At 47.7% G+C, this 22,510-nt stretch overlaps 1 protein-coding gene across 3 annotated transcripts in view; it reads right to left on the bottom strand.

Moving 5' to 3' along the window:
• The window catches only part of PLA2G4C (phospholipase A2 group IVC), a 78,046-nt gene that overhangs the window by 49,215 nt on the left and 6,321 nt on the right, over positions 1–22,510 (bottom strand). For 2 of the 3 annotated variants that reach the window (XM_015421715.1, XM_015421714.1), the window contains exons 4-6: positions 22,086–22,228; positions 20,150–20,348; positions 16,833–16,941 (exon numbers count right to left, since the gene is read on the bottom strand). In XM_015421715.1, the coding sequence (XP_015277201.1) occupies positions 16,833–16,941; positions 20,150–20,348; positions 22,086–22,228 (451 nt within the window). The remainder of the gene's footprint in view (positions 1–16,832; positions 16,942–20,149; positions 20,349–22,085; positions 22,229–22,510) is intronic. The other variant, XM_015421718.1, reaches the window with a different exon arrangement.

The following is a 22,510-nucleotide window of genomic DNA, read 5'->3' on the forward strand; positions in this document are numbered from 1 at the left end:
GGTCGAGGGGAATCTTGTCAGCCTGCTGAGCAGGGCCTGGTTTGAGCCGCTGGGCATCACAGTGGGAGTCAGGGGGGTACACAGCTGTGGCCCGAGAGACTTTGGGGAGATTTGCAAAGAATTCCTGGCCATGTTCGACGGGGCCCTGGGTTGTTACAAGGGACCACCAGTTTCCCTAAAAAAATACAGTTGGATCCCGCAGTAGCCCCTATGCGCATGCGCTACTGCGCGGCTCCCATCGCGATTCGTCCAAAGATCGATGCGGAGCTGGATAAGTTGGTGGCATAGGGAGTCCTAGAGCCCATTCCACACTCCATTTGGGAAACCCCCATTGTAACCCCCCTTAAGCCCAATGGAGAGATCCGCATCTGCACGGATTACAAGCGCACAATTAATAAGGCACTGCACGACCATTCATACCCAGTTCTGGTCGTGAGTCATGTCCTGGCCTCACTGGCGGGAGCATCCATCTTTGGGAAATTGGACCTTGCACAGGCTTACCAGCAACTGCCGGTCGATGAGGCTACCACCACGGCGCAAACCATAGTCACCCACAGGGGTGCGTTCCGGGTCAAGAGGCTACAATTCGGGGTGAGCGTAGCACCCAGGATTTTCCAGCAACTTATGGACTCATTGTTAAAAGGGATCCCTGGAGTGACGCCGTTCTTCGACGTCGTCTTGATCGCTGCGGCATCCCCCGACGACTTCGCCTCCCGCCTCCGCGCAGTTCTGCAGCATTTCGACTCGGCTGGCCTCAAGGTGAAGCGTGAAAAGTGTCTCCTCGGGGTCTCGGAGATGGACTTCTTGGGGTTCCGGGTCGACGCGACGGGTCTGCACCCAGCTAAGGGCAAGGTGAAGGCCCTTATAGAGGCCCCCGCCCCCCCCATGCAAAGCGGAGCTGCAGGCGTTCCTGGGACTCATAAATTTCTACCACGCCTTCTTGCCACACAAGGCGGCGGTGGCCAAACCCCTGCACCGACTCTTGGATAAGTCGGCGAGATGGACCTGGGGCCCAAGGAAGGTGGCTGCTTTCAAATGCGTAAAGGCACTCCTAATCTCGAACGACGTGCTGGCCCATTTCGATGAGTCTCTCCCCATCGTCCTTGCCTGCGATGCCTCTCCCTATGGGGTCGGCGCCGTGCTGGGACACATCCTCCCCCATGGCCGTGAGGTGCCCGTGGCCTACTACTCCAGGACTTTGACAGCCGCAGAGCACAATTATGCACAAATAGACAGGGAAGGGCTGGCAATCGTGGCGGGGGTAAAAATTTTTCATAACTTTGTGTACAGCTGCCCCTTCACGATTGCCACTGATCACAAGCCCCTCCTGGGCCTGCTGGCATCTGACAAGAGGACACCCCAGGTGAGGTCTCCGCGGGTCCTCCGGTGGTCCCTCTTCCTGGCCGGCTATCAGTACTGTTTGGAGCACCGGCTGGGCAAGGCTATGGGCCACGCAGATGCGCTGAGCCAGCTGCCACTGCCTGTGACGGAGGCGGACCCCGCCCCAGCACTCAGCATCCTGAGCATCGAGGACCTCCCGGAGCCCCCCTGCATGCTGCCGACATCACAGCCAAGTCGTCCCGTGACCCCCTAATTGCCCGTGTTTTAGGCTGGGAGGTGAGGGGTTGGCCTGCATCGTCCCCGGGAGCTGACTTGGCACCCCTTCAGCACCCGGAAAGACGAGCTGTCTGCGCTGAAGGTGCCTCCTATGGGGGGACCAGGTCGTGGTCCCCAACGCTCTGAGACAGCGCGTCCTGGAAGCCCTCCACGAGGCACACCCAGGAATCGTGAGAATGAAGGCTCTAGCACGGAGCTATGTATGGTGGACCGAAATTGACGCGGAGATCGAGTCCTGGGTCCGGAGGTGTCAACCCTGCCAGGAGGTCTGGCCCAACCCACCAAAGGCACCAACGCAGGCGTGGGAGTCAACGCGCAAGTCCTGGTCCTGGCTACATGTGGATTTTGCCAGACCCTTCCAGGGGCTACAGTTCCTAGTGATGGTGGATGCCTACTCCAAGTGGTTGGAGATAAGCCCCGTCTCTACCACTAAAACCAAGGCGGTGATCCGCTCTCTCCGCCAGATCTTCCTGATGCACGGCCTGCCGGACACCATAGTCTCCAACAATGGGACTGCATTCATGTCGAGGGAATGTCAAGAATTCCTCCAGAAAAACCTGATTCGGCACATCTGCTCGGCGCCTTTCCACCCCACAACCAACGGACAGGCTGAGTGAATGGTACGGATGGCTAAGGAAGCCCTAAGCCGAATCACCAAAGGGGATTGGGAGTTCCGCTTGGCCCACTTCCTCTTGACCCAGTGGACGACCCCCAATCCATTCACGGGACACAGCCCCGCGGAACTTCTGATGGGCCGACGGCCAACGACGCTTCTAGACCGCCTACACCCAGACCGAGCACCGGAGGACAGGAGGGCCATAGAGCAGCAGGAGGCACCAAGGGGATTCTCCCCGGGGGACCCCATCTTCTTTTGGAACTATGGGCCTGGGCCTTCCTTGATCGGGGGCCATGTCACCAAGGTAAAGGTCTCATACAAGGTAACGATGGACAACGGGCGGGTGCTACAAAGGCACGTCGATCAGCTACGACGGAGGCAGCCACCGGAGGGGGCAAGCACGTCCCAACCAACTCCCACGGACGACAAGAGCAGGGAGGAGACTTCCTCGCAGGATCCCAGTCGCACAGCAGAGGCACCGAGTGAGGAAGAGAGAACGACCCAGGAAGCAACCGAGCCACCGACGCAGCCAACAGCGCCACAGCAGCAACAGGGGCCCACAGGACAACCGGACCCAGGAGAGAGCGTCCCCGCACCGGCACCCACACCAACTCTCCCACCGGGGCCCAGGCATTCTACCAGGGAGTGCAAGCCCCTGGCCTACTTAAAAGACTATATCACCCAGGCAGGTCGGGAACTATGGGGGGGGAGGGGTGTTATGTATGCGGGCCGCCACATGGCGCCCACAGAAATGAGAGGAGCTTGGCTCCAAAAGACAATAGGGACTTCGGATCCTAGCCCTCCCCTAACCGACCAATGGGCTTCATGGCGGGAAATTCAAACCTTCCAATGGAGTGGGAGGTGCGGGGCCGGGAGTGTATATAGTTGGCCTTGCAGGGCCAGTGTGTGTCTTATGAAGTACTCAGTAAACGTGTGCAATTGTATGTCGTCGTCCAAGTCCTCCATGCGGCGAACCCAGTACTTTTCAGTATATGACTTCCACAGCAGAGTTGGGATCCAAAACTGGGTGTCCCAGATCCTAATCTGCAACTCTAGCCACTAGACCATACTGGCTTTCATGGGTGGCTGCTGTTGAACAGTAGTAAGCAGCCAGGCCTGAATGAGTCATGCAAGTCAGGTGGTAGCAAGTTGCTCCATGGTTGCTGCTGACCTGGCCTTGTTGATTCCTCTCTCAAAGGCCAAAACAGTTCTGGAAGGGGCCCTGCCCTGCCTTTTACTGACAGAACCAAGCCCACTGTGCTTGCCTAGTAACAGCCACCAAAAGCATCTGTTTATTAAAGCTATAGACACTCTTTTAATCAATTTTTTAAAGAGTTCATCTTTTCTCAGGCATTTTTTCAGGTTTGTAGATCTGTCTTGTCTGTTCATGGCTTCAGTCTCTGGATGTAAGAATCCTCAGATCTGGCCAAGTTGAGAATCAGGGGTCATTTCGGGGGGGATCGCGGGGGATCGCAGTTCCCCCGCGTGAGGTGGGGGGCAGGACAAATGACGAAGCCACACACCCTGCTTCCGGTCGCCCCGCTTCTGGCCCTCATTCAGCCAGGAGGAGGCAGGAGAAGAGGGAGGGTAAGTTGCTCCCTCCCCGCCTCTCCCCACCCCTGCCTGCCTGGGGCCAGGGAGGGCCTTGGCAGGGCTTCCCAACAGTCCCACCAGCCTTGCAGGTCCACTGCCAGGCCTTATGATGTCAGGGGGTGTGGCATATGCTAATGAGTTATGCTAATGAGTTCCCCTAGCTCTTTTTCTATGAAATGACCCCTGTTGAGAATTACATATATTGATGACTAGGAAAGTAAGAGTGGTTTTATGCTGCAAACAAGGTGATCTGCTGAATTCTATTGTCACAATATTCTTATGACTCTAATATATGTTAGCTTTTATTGGGGGGGGGTGTCTGTCATGTGTTTGTAGCCAGATCGATTCTTGTATTAAGGGGATGTAAGAGCCTGTTCTATCTGGATCCACTTTCCATCCAAGTCTTTATATGACATTTTTAATATTTGTGCTAAGTTTGCTGAAAAAGTAGAACTTAAGGACTGGCAACCCTAGGCCACCGTTGATTGGAGATCTGCAGAGAAATTTGCTACAAACTATAGGGTTTTTTTGGAGGCCCAGAAGAAGCTGTTCGGAGTTTTTTGCCATTTACTCAAGGACGAGGTAGATAGCTCTATTAGCAGGTTCCTGAATAAAAATGTAAGTTTTGGAAGGATAAAACTTTTTGTCAGGTACTGTCTATCTGACCAAAAGAGCCTTAATTTATCCCCATGTCTTAAATTGTAAGCTTATTTCCTTGAGAATTTGGAACCGCATGGAAAAGCATCTCTCCTGTGGCAATCTTGTCCAATAAAGCTTGGTCTGTATCGGGAAAGGAATACCAAACTTTGAGGGATTGGTTCAAAGCAGGGATAGCACATCCAATAGACTGTACACACAAAGGGAAAATTCTAGATAAAAATCTCATGGAATAGAAAGCACATACTTAGATCCATTGGTTTAGATATCCTCAAGCAAGAGATTACATAGAAAATCTCAAATGAACAGGCATATCCTTTATATGATTATCGGATTTTGAAACAGTTATTAAAAACTTTGACGGTGAAACAAAAGGTCTGGTTTCTTCTATACAACAAATTTTAATAAGGATACTTAATGCTGGGCAATTTAATTTTTAAAAAATGGCAAGAAGACTTGGGCAGGGATCTGCCAGGCTCATTTTGGCATCAGATCTGGCAGGCCCCCTCAAGCAAGTCAAAGGTCTTCAACATAAATTCCCAGTTTTTTAAAATGAAAACCCATTGGTACTACACCCCTCAAAGGCTCCATAAAATAAACAAAACAGTTAGCCCTCAATGTTGGAAGGGATGTGGACACCCTGGGGCATTCTGGCACTGCTGGTGGGATTGCCCTTTTATCCAGAAATTCTGGAAGGAAATAGCCATGATTATAAGTCACATAACTAACCTGATGATCCCATTTACCCCAGAACTATTCCACCTGGAATTATGGCCAGAGCCCCCTAAACAAAGGAAAGAGATAATCTCCATCTTAATTGCTGCTGCCAGACTCACTATTGCTGCCAGATGGAAATCAAACTCACCCCCTCCTTTAGACTTGTGCTATGATAAGTTCTCGGTGCAATTTATAATGGGGAAAATAGCAAACAGTATAGGGAGACAATCAAATGAGGATTATCAGTCACCCTTTGTGTGTAAGTGGTTCCCAGTTATCCAGTATCTTTCAGAAAAAGATGTGCTTCCATCTTTTATTAAGGATAAACATCGGCTCTGTTTTTGAATTGGTACTATGAAGCTAACATAGATTTGTAAACTGGTATATCTACAACTGCTTCTAACTTTCTCATAGGCCGATGTAAGCAATAGGGTCTAGGCCATGCAAAAGTATTTCATATAGGGCTAGTAGCTAGTAGGCTGAGTTCATACGTCATAACCAACGTTGTTTGAATCATTATTGTCGTTACACTCTTTGTTGTTATATGTTATTTGCTGCTTGTTATATGTTTGTTATATATTGGCCCGGTCACACGGGCCAGATAATGTGGGGGGGGAGGCATGGCTGTTCACCCCGGAGCAAAATAAAGCCTGATCACATGGTCCCCCGAGTCTCCGTGCTTTGGCTGTTAGCTTGCGATCATACAGCGATGCTGCAGCATGGCAAAGAAGCAGCACAGCACAATCACACAAGTGTTTCGTGTTTGTGCACATGCACAGTTCTGCGGAGCAGCACTGCTTTCAGTTTCGTTTTTGTGCGAATGAGCTTACGAAAAACATCCAGTTTGTGACGGGACGTGGACGGGCACCGGATGCCACGGGATACTAGCGCTCCCGCGATCAGACACCTGCCTGTGCCGCATGTTTTCTGGATACTAGTGCACTTTCCTTCATACTTTTTAACCGCATCTTCGGCGGGATGCAATGGGTTGGCCACGAGTGCACTACACTTCCCAGATGTTGCGGTGTGATCGCACCCCGAAAATCTGTCCAACATCCATGCCTTTCGCAAGGCAAATTCTCCCTGTAACCAGGGCCATTATATGTTATATGTTTAATTTCAAGTAAAATCTTTTTTTTAATGACTCTAATATATGAATGCCTAGAACTTTCACAGCCAAACCCCAGGCCCTAAGTACCTTGACAGTTGTCTTTGTTAAACAGTGGGAAGTGCATGACGGTTGGAGCATCTTTTCCTCTGAAGATGTAGCAGCCTGATGGCTTCAGTTTGTCCTCAGATTTTATTTCATCTATATTAGGAAAACTGATTCTGTGTTTTTCACAGTGGTCCGCCGCTCGTTTGAGGGTCTGAAAGAGAAAAGTCTTTAGTTTAGGGTGGCATTACCAGATCAGTTTGGAACAGTGAGGAGCGGTTGGGTGGCTGAAAAGATCAGCTACTAGTGCTGCATTTAAAGACCCTTCCGGCAGTGCCAGAGTTGAATGGGAAGTGGTGCAACACACCTCCTACATGTGTCAGTTAAGCAGTGTTAGAAGCCAGGTCCCACGGGAGCCTCCCATAACAGGATCCGGGATAATACAAGAGTGAGAATATGCTGTCCTTTATTTGTTTGTTTATTTTGTTTTGTTGGGCTTTTAGCCCACCCTCCCCTGCGCAGCAAACTCAGGGTGGGTTGCAACATTCTCAAAAACATACAAAGTTTTAAAAATAAAATACAGCCATAAAACAAATACAAACCATGCTACTATATAAAAACCACAAGGGGCGCCAGCAAGACAATTTGCTGAATTGAATGAAGTCCCCATTGCTATATAGCTGCAGATTTAAACAGTGCAGGGGAAGTGGGTGGGTGATGATGGATCAGAATGCCACTAGATGGAGTGGAACTAAACAGAGCAGAGCAAAGCAGGGAAGGCCACTATAGGTGGATTTCTGCAGCCTCGACCATGGGCCTGGTGGAACATCTCCATTTTACAAGCCCCGCAGAACTGCATTAGATCCCGCAGGGCCTGGATCCCACTAGAGAGGGTGTTCCACCAAGAAGGCTCTGGTCAAGGCTAGGCTACACAGGGGTCTTCTGAAATAAATAGATTTGTGTGGAAAAGAGCCACCACAGTGCCACAGCTATAACATCATTAAGGTGGCATCAGAAGGGGCCCTTTGTGAGCACAGAATGGCTACAAATTCACACTCGGTTCCAATCGATGTACTTACCGGCATTCAGACGGGGCACATCTGCCTCCTCTCCCTAACCGGTGTAAAGCCCTTTACACCGTTGCACTCTGCTACCAGGTCCCAAGTGGTGGTATACGGAGTGCAACATACCTTCCCGGAGGAGTCCGGGACTTAAGGGAGGCCAGGTTGGGATTTAAACTTTAAAGGTAAGTCCTTACCTTTAAAGTTTAAATGTAATGGGGGGGGGTTTGAGCATGCGCAAAAATCGCCATTCTCTGAATGGCTGCCTGTGCGCATGCTCAAACTGCTTTTAAAAAAAAACGCCGACACCCGCAGCGTGTGAGCGGGCGTCCAACGGAGGCATCCGGAAGAAGGAGGGTGAGTCTGATGGCGTTTCTGCCGGCATAAACTGCACCGGTTCCAACCGGTTCTTTTTTAATTTTTAAAAAAGCATCTTTAGACTAATTTTCAAATCATCTAGGGGTTGGGGGTGTGTGCGAGGGTATGGCTTTCCCTTTAAATAAAAATGATTACCCGGAAATAATCATCAGAGCTGAAGTCAAAAGAAAGGATAAGCTTCACATTCCTCTTGGGGTGCAAAACGAGTGGGTAAGCACAGTTTATGGCCGGACCAGCATCAATCAGAGGTATTGTAGGTTCATTTGAGAAGCTGTAGACTTCAGCATCACCTACACCACAGGAAGTAAGGTAGAGCTTTGTTACAAACATACCTGAATTAAGACAACCTACTCTTGGTAGACCATTGCCTTACACTAATATTCTTATTCCAGCTATTTCTATCCCCGATTCCCCACTAGTAATAACTTATGCCAAGAGTATGCTAGATTTTAAGAGGAATAAGGAATGCCTAGATAGTTGTTATAACTAATATTGCAATGCACTGTTGAATAATGAAGGGCATCTTTTTTAGTTGAGGAACCAAATAAACATAGACCTCCTATGCAAATTACTGGTCAACTGAACTCCCCCCCCCCCCCCCCCCTCCCCCCCCCCCGCCCAATTCACATGCAAGGGATCATTCTACTTCTATCGTTCCCTCTTTCCTGATCATGTAACATGCATCACAAAGATACCAACTAAAATGGCACCCACTACCATGTGCTTTACCTCTCCCCCAATATGTGTAGCATGTTACATTGTAAGTATGTTTCCCTGCTTCTGTATCATTGGTAGCCGCTAACAGCACTCAAAAAAAAAAAAGAAAGAAAGAAAGCTAGCTTATACTGAGCCAGAGTGTTGCGTTATCAAAATCGTTACTGTCTACACTGACTGTCAGCGGCTTTGTATTAGGTAAACATCTTCCATGTTGCTTGACCCTTCCATGCTGCTTGACCCTTTAAACTGGTGAGGCCAGGCACTGAACCTAGGACCTTATGGATGAAAAGCAGATGCTCGACTGCTGAGTCACTTCCTCCACCCCATGTAAGAATTCAACACGAAGATACCATTTTCATGGTGTCACTGTGGTGTATGTAATATGGATGAAATGTATTCTTTTTTTTTTTTTAAGAGTCTCTCTCAATCCAACTTTAATATAAGCTTACAGCACTGGTACAGTAAGTTTTTGGTGGTTCCCCATCTCCATTCGTGCAGGCATTTAGTGGTCTTTACTAGAACATTGTGAATCTTGTGTAAAAGATGGAAAAACCCTACAAGAAACGAGAGAGAGGTAAGAAGACTTGCACAAAACATAAACTGAAATCTACACACACACAAATTTAATTTCTACCCACAGACATTTCTACCCATTGTCATTAAAGTGAGGTTTAATTAATTCCTCATCCATAGAGACAACTGATAGGGCTGCTAGGTCTTGACAGCACACAGCTCGGGGGTGGGAGGGAGCCTTCTGGGAGTGGGTCGGGGCTTTGCACCCCAGACAGCAATATTTCATGGCAACATCCCCAATGCAATGATGTCACTTCCACGTGATGTCATCATGCCAGGGACATTGTCGTGCAGTGTTGTTGTTTGGGGGCAGAGTTTCCCCCATCAGCCAGCTGACCAGTGGTGGGCAGAAGCCCCCAAAAGTGGGGAATCCCCTGCCCTTGCCTGGGCAATGGGAACCCTAACAACTGAGCTTTGGACATGTGTGCTACACTGTGTGTAAAATGGACCCATTCATACTAACTAGTCACGGGATTTCTCTGGAATGTACTAGAGAGAGGAAGCCAAGTTGATCATGATGTCTTCCAGATTGACACTTCATGGAGATGATAAAGCAGTGTCACAGAATGGTATGGGGCCATGTAGGCTTGCTATAAACAGGATTTCCCTTCCAGTAATCTTGCCCTCCCTCAAACACACCCTCCTTTCCTTCTGTCCCTTTCAGGCCCTTAACTGTCACACCTCTGGATCTAGGGTTTGTCTTGCTCCATTGCTGGATCAGTTGATGGGTTTAGCATGGTCTGTTAGGGAAGTTTGCTTCATTCTTGGAGCAAGAGAAAGGGAAGTCTAACCAACAGTAGAGTGCCTTTTACTATGCTCAGACTTCCCTGCGCCCCTTGTGAGAACCGCATTAAAATAATTGTAAAGGCATTGGGCTGGATACAGTATGACACCAACTTCAAGGCCCCTCCAGCTGATGTCCCCCCCCCAATTTTGTCCTCCCTCCCCTTTTGTCAGCAGCCCTGGGGAGTGCCCTGATGTATGGCCAAATTTGAAGCAGAGTGAACAAGAAATGGCTAATTAAGAAATATAGTAGCAAGTAAAATGGGGCAGAATTAATACAGGTCAAAAGTCATAAAGAAAGATTTCATCTAGCAAACCACAAAGTTCCCTGATGCAACTGCCTTATATTTTAGGTCCTATGCTATTTACTACCTGATCCTGGTAGGCCAGATTCATCCCACCATGGCATAGGGATCAACTCTCCCACCAAAAGCAGCCTCACCGCTGCTCAGCTTCAAGAAGTGAACATTTTCACTTTTTCTCTGTGCGGCACCTTCTGCGCTTTGTGTTTGAGCTCTGCCTCCTTGACCGTGATCAGTGCCTGTTTTCCCTCCATTTCCACCCAGTCCAATTCTGAAGGTTGGAAATTGCCCGGAAAAGTAGGCCTATTACAAAATTTACACAAAAGCCTCAGACCCAGGGCTATTTTTGGGCAGGAACGCACAGGAACGGAGTTCCGACTGGCTTCAGAGTTGGCCATGCCCACTACAGCCAAAACCTCTGCATGCGTGGCTACAGAGGGGAGGCCTGGAGAGCGACCCCCCCACCGGCGACTCTGAGGTGGGTGGGCCAGGGGGCCCTAGAAGGATGCCTCTCTGTGCCTTCCCTGACCTGTCCAAGGGCTGGCTTGCCCGGGCTCCCTGCAGCCGCGGGGCACCCGGGCAAGCCAAAGGAAGGCAGTTTGAACTGCCTCCCCTCCCCTCCAAGGGCTGGCTTGTCTGAGCTCCTTGCAGCCGCGGGGCGCCCAGACAAGCCAAGGGAATCCATTGGGTTTGGCCTAATATGCTAATGAATAGTGCTGTAAGGGGTGTGTCCTAACATGCTAATGAGTTCCTGCTGGGCTTTTTCTACAAAAAAGCCCTGTTCAGACCTATGTGGAAGAGAGGCTTCCTTGAGGTCTACAGGCTGCTCATTCTGTAGCCGTAGGCCTAGGATCACAACAGGGTGTCATTGAGAAGGCAAAAGATCTTTGCAGGAAAGAAATTGTTTCTTTTCTTCTTCTGTAATGACTTACCAGAGTATTCTGACATTCTGACTCGAAATTGATCTAATTCACCTTGAAAGATAAAAGTGTACAGTCACAAATGAGGGCCTCCTTTCCTCTATATCAAACTTGATAATATAGATAGAAACATTCAGATTAGGAGAAACAAGGAAAAAGTCAACCTTTACTTCGGCCTCTTGAGTTGTTCTTCTTTTGATTATAGTGGCTAGGTGCAGCACCAACCTAAGACTAAGATAGAACAGCTTCCTTAAAGCTGCCCGTTATGGGCATTATCTCAATCACTAGTCTGTCCTGGACTCTGTAACACTAAAGGACCCATATTAGCAGATGTTGTTGATCAACAAGCAAGTGCTACCATTTTGAGCAGGTTGCTCAATTGTTTGGGGAAAGAAGGAAGGGTATATGCAGACTGCCAGTTAAGATATGCCTCTCAGGTCCTGCAGTCTGTGCCCTCGCCATCTGAGGTGAAGTGGGTATAGAGTTCCCAACTCTTTACATGGGGAATTCTTGGAGATTTGGAAGTAGTGCCTGGAAAGGGTGGAGTATGGAAGGGCAGGGAGCAAAGAGGATATATGATGGCATTTGGGGGCTTTCTGTTTCTCCTAGACTTTTGGTACACCATACAGTATACTCTCTGAAGATGCTGTTTCCTTCAATGTAACTGATCTCTGTAGTGTGAGGATCAGGTGCAATTCCAGGAGAACTCTAGGCACCATCTGGAAGTTGTGTCTCAGTGATAGAGCATCTGTTTGGCATGCAGAAAGTCCAACGTTCAATCCCCAGTATCTCCAGTTAATAAAGATACGGCAGTAGGTGATGTGAAAGTACTCTGCCGGATACCGTGGAGAGCTGCTGCCAGTTGGAGAAGACAAGACTGACTTTGATGGACGAAGGTTCTGATTCAGTATGGCTACAGTCACACTGGAGGCTTGTGTGATCTGGCTGCACCTCTGTTTGTGGTGGTTTAAATAGTTGCAGGAAGTTTTAATCAGATATCCCACCCTGAATCGGCATCACTGAGTGCTAGCCCCATGGTCCATCATTGCTGCAGCATTCTTTTTTTTTTTTTACTTTCACCCATGTGCATAAACGTGTATCCAAAGCTCCAGTTCCTTTCTGACAGCTCCGTAATCTCTCTGCCAAGTACTCTCACCCCTCTCAGCCTCCTTCCCTTCACCTCTCTTCTGTGGAATACATGGGGGGGTAAAGTTCAGATTTACATGAGAGTAGCCCCATTGATTTCAGAGCATTTACCATTGTGTCAATCATGGGATGCTCTCAGACTCTGAGGCAGGAACAGGAGAAAGTGGGGTTTTTTTGGGGGGGGGTTGTCACTCGAAAACAACTTCTCTGGGAACTCCCAATCCAGAATGACTACTTGGACAAGGTGATTGACAACACCAGTGGTAATTATGTGCTTATGTGAACATCGCTACCTGTTCAAAAAAAGGAGATGGAAATGGGAAGGTTCAGACTTCCCAAACAGCTTGATTTCACAAGAGGGGAGTTCAGACAGCCGGAAACAAGGAGTATAATTGCTGGCATCCCTAAATACCGGACTTTCCCCGGTGCCTGATCACCTTCCAAAGCAAGGCAAAGTGGGGTGCCAACAACTGGGGCATGGAAGGCAGATGTTGTTGCCTGATTGTGCTCTTTAAATCCACAAAGGTAATGTGACTGTATTAGCGCAAACTGCTCATGTGACCTCAGTCTATAAGGTAGCTTCATGGTTCATGGGTGGCAACCAGAAACAGGGCATTTTCTGTGGTGGCACCTGATTCTTGAAGTGCCTTCCCCCTTGAGACTTGCCTGACACCTGCCATACAGTCTTTTAGGTGCCAAGCCAAAACATCCCATTGTACCCAAACTTTTAACAAATGGGCTTTATCTTTTTAACTGTTTCAATGGTGTGATTCTGGTCTGATGTCTTCTTTGCCAGTATGTTTTAGGGTACTCAATGTTTTGGGGTGCTTTTCTGCCAATGGTTTGTTTTTGATGGCTTGATTTGGTTTGTATATTGAAAAATTGTGATTTTGTGGCATTGTTTTTACTAGTAAGCTGCCTTGAACAGGACTCTGGAGCAATGTTCCCTGCAAGCTATGGAGCTCTGTGAGCAAAAATTCTACTTTTTGAGCTACTGGCATTAACATTGTGAGCAGGAGATGTGGCTGCTGCATAAATTAGTTTGCTTTGGAGCCATCCTTCCTGAGCTAATACAAAAATGTGTGAGTCATAGGCTAAAAACCTGTGAGCTAGCTCACACCAACTCAGCTTAGAGGGAACACTGCTCTGGAGACATGCATGAGTCCTTGGGCCCCTATCTAGTGAGTAAATATCATCCTCTCTATATACATGGCCTTTAAAGAGACAAGCCCAAGAATCTGATGTTCTCTGATTCAGGAAACCGAAAGAGCAGTACCATATATTCTCTTTTTCGTGTCCTGCTTGCTGGCAATGGCACTTCCCCATAAACCTGAAAACAAAGGGGAAAAAAGGTGTGATTAGATCTATATTTCTCCTGATGACTGGGGGATCCCCCAGAATTACATCTGAGGATCCCCTGGAATTAGAGCTGATCTCCAGACTCATCTCCAGACTATGGAGATCAGTTCCTCCAGAGAAAATGAATGCTTTGGAGGGTGGACTCTATGGCGTTGTACTCCACTTAGATCCCTGTCCTTTCCAAGATCCATCCCCAAATATCCAGGAGTTTCCCAGCTTGGATTTGGCAATCCTACTGTCCCCCATCCCCTGCCAGTGGCTAACAGGGGACCTGGCAACCCTAGAAAGACCAGAGTGAAAATCTTATTTTAATAGGACTTAAAAGCTGCACCTCTGAAATGGTCCTGTCAATACAGAGAAAGGGAAGTTTTAAGCATCATAACATTCTCCCATCATCTCCCTGAATATAAATGCCCCCACGTTTTTGTTATCACTGGAGCCTTCTGTCTTATCTTGCACTCCAGTGCAGCTCATAAGGGAGTGGTTGTTCATTTGATGTGCACATTTTTTAATATACAGTGGAGCCCATAGGCTTTATATGTCTCCCACACACCTGTGGTTAATCATGCAAACACTGATTCTGTTATCTTGCCAAAACCTGCATAGAGTTTTCTGCCAGGCAGAAAATACCAGGCTGTCAAGAAGCGAAATGCAAAAGATGTACCCTGAAGATAGCAGATATTTTTCTCCTCCTTCTCTTCAACCATTTGCCCATTTTCAAATAAACACCCAAAGTATTTGGTATCTATATATGCACCGAGTCTGCCTCCATTCCTGAGGATTGGAAGGTAGCTAATGTCACTCCCATCTTTAAAAAGGGTTCCAGAGGAGATCCGGGAAATTACAGGCCAGTCAGTCTGACGTCGATACCGGGTAAATTGGTGGAAACCATTATTAAGGAAAGAATTAGTAGGCACATAGATGAACAAAACCTATTGAGGCAGACTCAACATGGGTTCTGTAAGGGAAGATCTTGTCTCACTAACCTGTTAGTGTTCTTTGAGGGGGTGAACAAACATGTGGACAAGGGGGATCCAATAGATATTATTTACCTTGACTTCCAGAAAGCTTTTGATAAAGTTCCTCATCAAAGGCTCCTAAGTAAGCTCAAAAATCATGGGATAGAAGGACAAGTCCTTTTATGGATCAAAAACTGGCTAGTTCATAGAAAACAGAGAGTGAGTGTAGGTGGGCAATTTTCTCAGTGGAGGGTGGTAAGCAGTGGGGTACCGCAGGGATCAGTACTTGGTCCACTGCTTTTTAACTTGTTCATTAATGATTTGGAGATGGGAGTAAGCAGTGAAGTGGCTAAATTTGCGGATGATACAAAGTTGTTCGGGGTGGTGAAAACCAGTGAGGATTGTGAGGCACTCCAAGGGGATCTGTCAAGGATGGGCGAGTGGGCGTCAACATGGCAAATGGGGTTCAATGTGGCCAAGTGCAAGGTGATGCACATTGGAGCCAAAAATCCTAAATATAAATACACATTGATGGGGTCTGAACTGGCAGAGACTGAGCAAGAGAGAGATCTTGGAGTTGTAGTGGATAACTCACTGAAAATGTCGAGACAGTGTGTGACTGCAATAAAGAAGGCCAATGCTATGCTGGGGATTATTAGGAAGGGTATTGTAAACAGATCAGCCAATATCATAATGCCGCTATATAAATCAATGGTGCGACCTCATTTGGAATACTGTGTGCAGTTCTGGTCACCACACCTTAAAAAGGATATTATAGCTTTGGAAAAAGTGCAGAAAAGGGCAACTCGAATGATAAAAGGGTTGGAACACTTTCCCTATGAGGAAAGGTTAAAGCGCTTAGGGCTCTTTAGCTTGGAGAAAAGACGACTGAGGGGTGACATGATCGAGGTTTATAAGATTATGCATGGGAAAGAGCAGGTAAAGAAAGAGGTACTTTTCTCCCTTTCTCACAATACAAGAACTCGTGGGCCCTCTATGAAATTGCTGAGTGGTCGGGTTAGAATGGATAAAAGGAAGTACTTCTTCACCCAAAGAGTGATTAACAAGTGGAATTCACTGCCACAAAAGGTGGTGGCGGCTACAAGCATGGACGGCTTCAAAAGGGAATTAGATAAACATATGGAGCAGAGGTCCATCAGTGGCTATTAGCCACAAGGTATAGATAGGGGCTCTGGGACAAGTGATGCTCTGTCTTCTTGGTGCTTGGGGGGGGTCAACAGTGGGAGGGCTTCTAATGTCCTGGCCTCACTGCTGGACCTCCTGATGGCACTGGTATTTCTGGCCACTGTGTGACACAGAGTGTTGGACTGGATGGGCCTTTGGCCTGATCCAACACTGGTGTCTCTTATGTTCTTATGTTCTTAAGCTGAGTTAGTGTGAGCCAGCTCACAGTTTTTGAGCCCCCGACTCACACATTTCCGTCTTAGCTCAGGAAGGATGGCTCCAGAGCAAGCCAATGTATGCAGTCGCCAAATCGCTCGCTCACAACTTTAATGCCAGTAGCTCACAAAGTAGAAATTTTGCTCACAAGGCTCCACAGTTTAGAGGGAGCATTGGTTCAGATCAACCCCAGGGGTTCACTGAATGCACAGGGAGGGAGAGTAAGAGCAAGTGCACTGGCAGTACCCCTGCCTCCATGTGATTTCCTGCAGGGGAAACCATGTCCTTGGTTTTGGAATATAATTGAACGCATGGGAGGGGGAGTCCATGGTTTGTTTTCTAATGAGTTATGCTAGCCACAAAAATGCATCCTTAGCTTCTATTGCAAATAGTGGGGGTGGGGAACAGAGGAGGAGGAGGAGGAAGAGATTGGATTTATACCCCGCCATTCAATCAGAGTCTCAGAGCGGCTTACGAACTCCTTTCCCTTCCCCTCCCCATAACAGGCACCCTGTGAGATAGGTGGGGCTGAGAGAGCTCTGACAGGAACTGTCCTTGAGAGGAGAGCTCTGACAGAACTATGGCTTGCCCAAGGTCATCCAGCACCTGCAATTGGAGGAGTGGGGAATCAAACCCGGTTCTCCCAGATTAGAGTCTGCTCACTGAACCACTGCACCAAACTGGCTCCTTTGATTATGAGCTGTGCAAATCAAAATGCAGTCTTGCCACAATGTTATTTATCTTTGTGTGGGATTGGGTTGGGGAAAGTTATGTCCACAGTCCCTTACCTATCTGCACGCTTAAGCAGTTCAGTCTTCTAGAGACCTAGATTCCGGCTTGGCCCTTATCAAGTTCTAGACAAGGGGTGAGTCTGCATTACCTGCAAGGTCTTCCTCGAATGTGTCACTGTTCACAGCTGCATAAACAGGATAAGGATTTTTCCCACTCTCAGAAGATCTCCTTTGTTCAGACAATGTGGTCTCATCCAACTGAAAATGCATATGTTCTGTTTATTCATTTAGTTAGGTCATTTCTCCACCTTTCTCCCTGCCCGGAACTCAAGATGCATCATAATATGCATTAAAACATCAACAGCTGTTCATTAGGCAAGACAATTCCCCATAATACCATGAGATTGGTGTTCTCATAACCATAAACCCAGAACTAAAAGATGAACAATCAACATGCCCAATCCTATATGAAGGAGCAAGCCTCAACTATTCAGCTTCATGCAATCAGCCTGGGCAGTTTTCTTCACTTGCCTATACAGTGGAACCAACAACTAAGGTTGGTTGGCAGAGTGAAGCACGTTGGAAGGGATGGTCCCACAGAGCCCCAGGGCATGAAAGACTTTCCTGATAATAACATGCACCTTGAACTGAACAAGCAACCAGTATCGATCTTTCAGAATAGGTCTGGTGTGCAATACAGTTGGTGGTAGGAGGTGTCACAACTGACATACAGCAACCCCATAAGTTTTTCAAGGCAAGAACAGAGGTGCTTTGTTAAGTAAAGGTAAAGGTTCCCTTGCTCAAAAGCCAGTCGGATCCGACTCTAGGGTTGCAGTGCTCATCTCCGTTTCAAAGCCGTTTCAAAGCCGAAGAGCCAGTGCTGTCCGAAGACGTTTCCGTGGTCATGTGGCCGGCATGACTAAACACCAAGGCGCACGGAACGCTGTTACCTTCCCACTGAAGTGGTACCTATTTATCTACTTGCAATTTCTTGCTTTCGAACTGCTAGGTTGGCAGGAGCTGGAACTAGAGACGGGAGCTCACTTCGTCATGTGGCATCCAGGTCTCAAACTGCTGAACTACCGACCTTCCATAGCCTGCATTTCAGGGTCTTAACTACTTGAGCCACCGCAACTCCATGGTGCTTTGTTACTGCCTGCCTATGTGTAGCCACCATGGACTTACTCAGTGATCTCCCACCCAAGTGCTAGCTAGGGCCAACCCTGCTTCTCTTCCAAGCTCTGATGAGATCGAGCTAGCCTGGGTCATCCAGGTCAGAATGCACTGCAGGTAATCCCAACTCATAACCGCACTGATCTATTTTGTACTAAACGAAAATTTCAAGTTGTCAATAAGGGCAGCTACTCGCAGAGTGTGTCACACAGAGATGGAGGATAACTTTTCAAATGTTGGCTTGGGATAAGCCTCAAACTGAGTCAGCCAGGGCCAACTGTACCCCATCATATATGGCGAGCATAACAACCTTCAGGGTCTTAGCCTCCCGACCAACCTCAACGCCATCTAGTTTGGATTCAGCTTCTGCTTTTCTGACTTTTTAAAAAAGCCTGTGCTCACCATATCACTGGCTCTTTTAAGGAAAGTAGAGTCTGTTATCCTGACATCTTGAATAGAAGGGTGTTACGGATGAACAACTGGTAATCTGTGGGCCAAACTGACCCTCAAAGAAGTTTTGAGTTGGAGCCATCTAACTTCTCTGTTGATAGAAAAGGGAGGGAAGAATTCCCTTTGACTACCAAACAGGATCTGGAATGAGGACTCTGGTTGGATTCACCCCCCTTTCTGGTCCCCAGTAGCACTGGCTCTTCGGCTTTGAGGTAAAGAACTCACCTCAGGCTGCGGTCACATGGAGCATTAGTCACACTACAGAGATGGAAGATAGGCGGATTTTCCAGGCGCGATCACACCGCAACATCTGGAAAGCGTAGAACTCCCATGGCTAACCCGAGGCTTCCCGCCGAAGATGCGGCGTAAAAAAATAGTACCTCCAAGGTACTAGTTTCCGGAAACTGCGGGGCAAGGGTGGGCGTCTGATCACGTTTCCGGTGGAAGTTCGTGGCATCCAGTGCCCGCTCATGTCCCTTTGCAAAAAGGTTTTTTTTTTTCCCCAAGTCTCCACGGGATGTGCACAAGCACCCAACGGCGCATGCACACACTTTGGTAAAAACAACAACAACAACCCTGTTTGCCACTGCAGCAGCGCCTAGCCATTGCTGCTGTGATCTCGCCGCGCCGCTTCTTTGCCACGCCGCAGGATTGTCGTGTGATCGGCACCTCCCCCCAAACCACAGGACGTCGGCAGGACGTGTGATCCGGCGGCAGTGTGTTAGTTTGCTCCGGGTCAAACAACCACGTCCCCCCCCCACCCGCGTTTTCCGGCCCATGTGACCGGGGCCTCATTTTGTTACTTTGGTTGTATGTATGGCTGTATACATCTCATATGACATTTGAGAAGCTGCTATAGAACTTTGGGGAAATGTTACTGTCTAGGTTGTTTTTAGATTCAGATGGGCAGCTGTATTGGTCTGAAGCAACAGAACAAAGTTTGAGCCCAGCGGCCCCCTGAAGGCCAACAAAGTTTAATTCTGGGTATAAGCTTTTGTGTGCATGCACACTTCTTCAGATACATTGAAACAAGACTTCCTCAACCATTATATATAGGGGGAGAGAGAGTGAGGGTGGTTAGTTGCCAGGAAGGGCTAATTAAAATCTAGATGCATAAGTAACTGAGAGAAGTATAGCCAAGATTGGATTGGTTAGGCCTGTGATTCAAATGTAGTCCTCACACCTATTTGTTAACTCTTTTATCACCTGTATGCTAATTTTGCTGCTATTCACAGATCTTACCAACTACTTTAATCCAGTCTTAGCTATGCTTATCACTCGGATACTTATACATCTTGACTCTAATTAGCCCCTTTTGGCAATTAACACCCCTCACACCTATATGTAATGGCTGAGGAAGTGTGCAGGCACACCCAGAATTAAACTTTGTTGGTCTGAAATGTGCCACGGGACTCAAACTTTGTTAGCTTGTTCATAGTCGCTGCTAAGGGGCTGCAGTGGCTCGGAGGTTAAGACGCTGAGCTGCAGACCGGAAGGTGATGGATTGAGCTCCCATCTCTGGCCCCAGTTCCTGCCAACCTAGTAGTTCGAAAGCAAGAAAATGCAAGTAGATAAATAGGTACTGCTTCAGTGGGAAGGTAACAGCGTTCCGTGCACCTCAGTGTTTAGTCATGCCAGTCACTTGACCACGGAAAAGTCTTCGGACAGCACTGGCTCTTCAAGCTTGGAAACGGAGATGAGCACTACCCCCTAGAGTCGGATTCAACTGGCTTTCGAGCAAGGGAAACCATTGCCTTTACTAGTAACTGCTAATATATCAGCTCTTTCCATATTCTTGTTCAAGGTACACAAGACCTTCAGCAAACACTTCCCCCACACTCACCTGCTTTACCATTTTGTGCACAATAAAATAAGCCCAGAAATCAGTCAGAGAGTAATTCTCATCACTTGCAGCATCCAGCACAGCTTTTGCTGCTGCCTCAAAATCAAACTCGCTTTGGGTCAGGGTTTCACACTGATGTTTTTCCATCTCCTTTAATCTTTCTGCCCAGTTCTCAGTTTTGTAGAAGGATGACATACACCTTTTAGTGGAAAAAGAACAAATATGGCTGAAATGATGTTGAACTAGAGTTTGTAAGACCCAGCTCTAAATCCCCACTCTGCTATGGAAGTGTGCTGGGTGACCTTGAATGGGTCACTGTGTCTTACCCTAATCCACCTCACAAGGATGTAGGGTTGCCAAGTCCTACCTTAAGCTGCAGTGGGGGACTCCCACCTTGCTCTGGGAGCACCCGCGCATGCGCAAAGCGCGCCCACACTGCAAACACGTCACCTGGAAGTGACGCGGGCGTGTCAGGCGCACCGGGGGTGGGGCTGTGGTCATCCGAGGGAAAAACATAGAGTTTTCCCTTGGATGACTGTGGCCCCGCCCCCAGCATGCCCGACGTGCTGATGCCAGGCATGTCCCGTGCTTTGGGGGTGGGGTTCCCCCCGGGGCCCAATCCACCGGCGGCAGGAATCGGGCTTCTGGGGCGGGGTTTTCCCCGCCCCCCTGTGGGGACTTGGCAAGCCTACAAGGATGCTGAGGTGAAGCTGGGAGAAGGGGAGAACTATGCTGACTTAATGTCACCATTGAAAGAAAGAAAAAACTGGATATAAATATCTAAACAAATAAGACGAGTATTAACAGTGGATTTAACCCACAATCTTTACCTGGATTTATTGATTTTTTTAGTCCTTGTGAGGAATCCTGAATGTTGCTTAGAGGTAATTTTCCCATTTAATTTCAGCTTTTGATTCATAGGCAGCAACAACAAGAACAACAAGTTTCTTACCGAAGTTCTTAAGGTACAAAATTTTAGATAGTACTATTTTGATTGTACTAAATTTGTATGGAATTTTAGGATTCACACGGGAGGAATTGCCCTGCGGAATCGACGGATTGAGGGCAGATTAAACCAGCGTGATCAGATGCCAACCTACTACCTACTGGAAAATCTGCAGCACAGGCAGCTGTGTGATTGCCGATGCACCCGTCTCCCACAGCATGCGAGGCCCCCTGCCGAACTGCACAGGCGCACACATGCGCAGCTGACTCGCCTCGCTCTCCTGTCCGTGGCTTCCCCCTCGCATCTGATCACTCGGGGGAGCATATGCGCAGCGCCTCGGGGGATCTGTTTGATCCCGCTGCCGCGCTTCTCTTTTGCTGCGGCTCTAAAAAGCTGCACTTCTGCCCCGGCTTTTCCTGCGGTGTGACCGGGGCCTTAGATTTTAATAGTACGATACAATGTTTTATATACCTTATGCCAATAAAGGTCTATGAATGAATGAAACAACAACAACAAAAACTCAACAGAGGGTTGTTGGGTTTTTTGTGTGGCAGTACTCACTGGAATGGAGTACCAGCACCTTTTGGGGGGCCCTCCCAATTCCCGAGGGTAGAAATCAATGTAACCTTCTATGAGTATCAGCACCTTTTCTTTTTATAAAATAAATACTGAATCAGAATGAACATCAACAAACTCTAGTTAATAAGTATTATAATTTAAAATGAATGCTTAACGTATAAATAAGATGTTTGGGTTCAGTGTCCTGTAAGGAAGAATTTCTCAGTGATTGAGCAATTAGGCCTCTAGAATCCTCATAAAAAGTTCAGTGATCATTAACGCTACCAAAAAAAATCAAGTGGCAGAATACCCAACTGGCACATCCATGTGCAGAGAGTGCTTGCAGTAGCAGAATGCCGGATAAAGTGAAACTTGGTCTGACCCCCCAAAGGGGGGAAATATGTTTTCTCTTTACTACCATCATCTACTTACCAGGCAGAACCCGAAACACCACTCAGGTACATAATACAATCTAAGAGATTTTGTTCCTGCAACTCCACCAGTGTCCCACAAAGGGCAAGCATGGCCCGCAAACCTCCTCCTGATCCCAAGACAGCAATATTGGGGACTGTGTCCTGAGAGAAGGAATGGGAATGGGATACTGAGAAATGTGTGTACTTAATAACCTGCTGTTATTTTTTATATTAAAAGTCAAAAAGTAATGGCTTTGATTTTACAGATAAATTCTGTAAAAGCACTTTCATTTTCACTTGGGTTCATTGAAAGCTGTTGATCTCGTACAGTAATAGAACAAGAGAGAACACATGCTCCATGCGAGAGACTATCTAGTATGCACAGAACTCACTCATAGGATCCAAACCACAAGGGGTCATTTAGTAGAAAAAGAGGTGCAGGAG

Source organism: Gekko japonicus, unplaced genomic scaffold (assembly GCF_001447785.1).
Source record: "Gekko japonicus isolate JY-2015 unplaced genomic scaffold, Gekko_japonicus_V1.1 scaffold3209, whole genome shotgun sequence".
NCBI lineage: Eukaryota > Metazoa > Chordata > Lepidosauria > Squamata > Gekkonidae > Gekko > Gekko japonicus.